The 2,651-nt window shown below is 31.8% G+C and overlaps 1 protein-coding gene across 1 annotated transcript; it reads right to left on the bottom strand.

Moving 5' to 3' along the window:
- Nucleotides 1–356: 356 nt before the first annotated feature.
- On the bottom strand, nucleotides 357–2,645 carry LOC124892781. The gene is made up of 2 exons (XM_047403985.1): nucleotides 1,525–2,645; nucleotides 357–851 (listed from the first exon to the last, which is right to left on the bottom strand). The coding sequence occupies exons 1-2, from the start codon at nucleotides 1,687–1,689 to the stop codon at nucleotides 357–359; spliced, it is 660 nt and encodes a 219-aa protein (XP_047259941.1). The 5' UTR covers nucleotides 1,690–2,645.
- Between the last annotated feature and the right edge of the window lie 6 nt (nucleotides 2,646–2,651).

Here is a 2,651-nt window from a genome sequence, read left to right as displayed (position 1 = left end):
TTTAAGTAAATAATACATACAATTTTAGGTATATTCACGAGAACAATGCTAATTTTTAGCTTTATTTTAATTTAAACCTGCATATACCCATAACCCGCACCGCACCGCACCATTAAAAAAAATCTTACTTTAACCCACCCCGCACCGTATAACTTAAAACCTGCAGCACCCCGTATAGCTCAAAACCCACACCGCACCGCACTATTTCCATCCCTACCAATGAATATAACTGTTTTTCAACTTTGAAATCCTGCCGCTAGGAGTTCATCAACTTTTCAAATGTAATATTTTCCTATGGAAAATGTCTGTACCAACCATACTCGATCATCTGGAAGTGAGCTAAACTGATAGGTGATTCACGATGCTGAGAAAATACAAATGTATGAACAAAATATAATATCGCAAGGTTCAGAGTTATCGAAGTTTCCCATCTTCACACGTGTTATAAGTTTTGACCTAGTTATTCCACCTACAACGTCGGAAAAATACTTCAAGATCAAAGCTAATTTTGGCGATGAAGAATACATATACTCATCAATATTACTGGTATATTTAAGACCGGTAATGATGGCAAATTCAAGCATCATAAATTTCAGGATGTTCCCCTGCACCCGCACATGAATCTTGTCCTTATTATCTTGTTGGATTTCTAGCATAAGGAGACATTTTGAAATCTTTCTTATCCAATTGCATTGAGACGAATCGAGAAATATCCCAAAAATTGTATTTGTAAATGCTCCTAAAATATCTTCTAAAAAATATGCCTTTATGTCTTCACCAAAAGTACGGTTACATAAGCTATCAATATACAACGGATGAGCCGGGACTGTGTCAATACGGTATATCATCCCCTGAAAAAATAAAGGTATTTTCAAATTAATAGAGGAAAAAAATAGCAAACTGATACGTGTTAAAGATAACATTATACAACAATTGCACATGTATGAGGGTACATTATACATTTAAATAATAATCTGCAGTAATGTATAATGTGGTACTATGCCTATTAAGTATTAACATTCAACATGTATAACCTATAAGCTTTTGAGAATGTATAATGTAACCTTATACAATATGAAGACTTTTTAACTAATGTATAATGCCTGATATGTCTTAAATTATACATTCAAATATGATCTTGCATCATGTATACTGACACACTATACATATAAAACATAAATTATTCACCTAATACATGAATTAACTACAAGATTATTAGAATGTATAATGTACCCTTATACAATATGCAGACATTCACAAAGTATAATTCCACTTAATACAAAACTGCCTCATTTGTGTAATAAAATTTCTTATTGTATAATCTAATAAAATATAAAGCACAAAACTTATATTATACATTAGTCTGACAACTAAAGTAATGTATAATGTATTCATAAGTGAATTGACTGAACACATTAATCTTACAAACTATATAAGGTATGCATACTGTATAATCCTAGAATACAATTATCAAATCATAATTAACCATTTACTGTATTAAATCAAATAATATAAATTGAATACCTTCGGAAGACATGGTCGACCGGACCCATCAACCTTCTTCTTACTAGTCGATTTTGAAGCTGACTTCTTCGAACTAAAACTTGCCACATCAACCTTCTTCTTACTAGTCGATTTTGAAGCTGATTTCTTTGAACTAGAACTTGCCACTTTCTTCAATTTCTTCATGGTTACCGAATCGTTTTAGTGCTTGGAACGATTCTCTGCAAAATTGGGTTCTTCGTAATCAAATATAACAACAACAATATCTTATTCCTGAGCATCTAACAGACTAAATCCTAAACTAAAGGTAAAACGAGAATCCATTATGAATTTTACACTATATTGATTAAGCAGTAGCAACTACAAACCAAGAAATTCAAAGATCTAACTTGTAGTTTATGGAAAAAAATTGATAAAATCAAATTACAAAACTTAAATATGATTGCAACAGACGGTAATTTCATACAAAACAACATGCAACCAAAGAAGATTCGGAAAAATATCCTGATTTGGTAAAGTTGAAATTTTTTTTTCCAAAAATTAATGAAGTAAATCAGAAAGATAAATTAATGCTTGAAAACTTACAAATTGGTAACCTCTAAGTATACGTTGCTTGAATTTAGGCGTGAAAATAAGTTTCAAAAATGGAGAAAAAATGGGTGTGTAATGGAGCAAAAAAGGGAAGAAATCAGTGTGTTTTTGGATGTATAAGGTATATGAGAGAGAAAGTAAAAAAGGAAGGGATTTAAGTAATTACTTTGGAATTTATGTAATTACTTTACCAAATTGGGATTAATAAGGTAACTTTACCTTGTGTATATATGTAAATTTTAGTAAATAAAAAGAACCTTGGATTGGGCTTTTGGCCCATTATGATTTGTTCAGCCTTGGGCTATATTCTTTTGTGGACTTTGGATCCATTTCCAGGATGTATATCAGTCCCAATTTTCTTCGCGTTTTACTGTATATCACTGCATATACAGTGTATATCAGCGTGAAAACCTGCTTATTTCCCCTCTATTTTTTATTGTGCATGGTGTAATAGAGGGCAGCTGCCGCTTCCAACGTATATCAGCTGTATACATGTGTATACCAACCTTTTTTCTTGTCCTTTGGTTCATTTTTTGGGACTTCGGCATGAAGTTTTG

The sequence above is a fragment of the Capsicum annuum genome, unplaced genomic scaffold (assembly GCF_002878395.1).
Source record: "Capsicum annuum cultivar UCD-10X-F1 unplaced genomic scaffold, UCD10Xv1.1 ctg50576, whole genome shotgun sequence".
Taxonomy (NCBI): domain Eukaryota; kingdom Viridiplantae; phylum Streptophyta; class Magnoliopsida; order Solanales; family Solanaceae; genus Capsicum; species Capsicum annuum.
The sequence above is the reverse complement of the archived record's forward strand: the minus strand, read 5'-3'. Positions and strand labels throughout refer to the sequence as shown.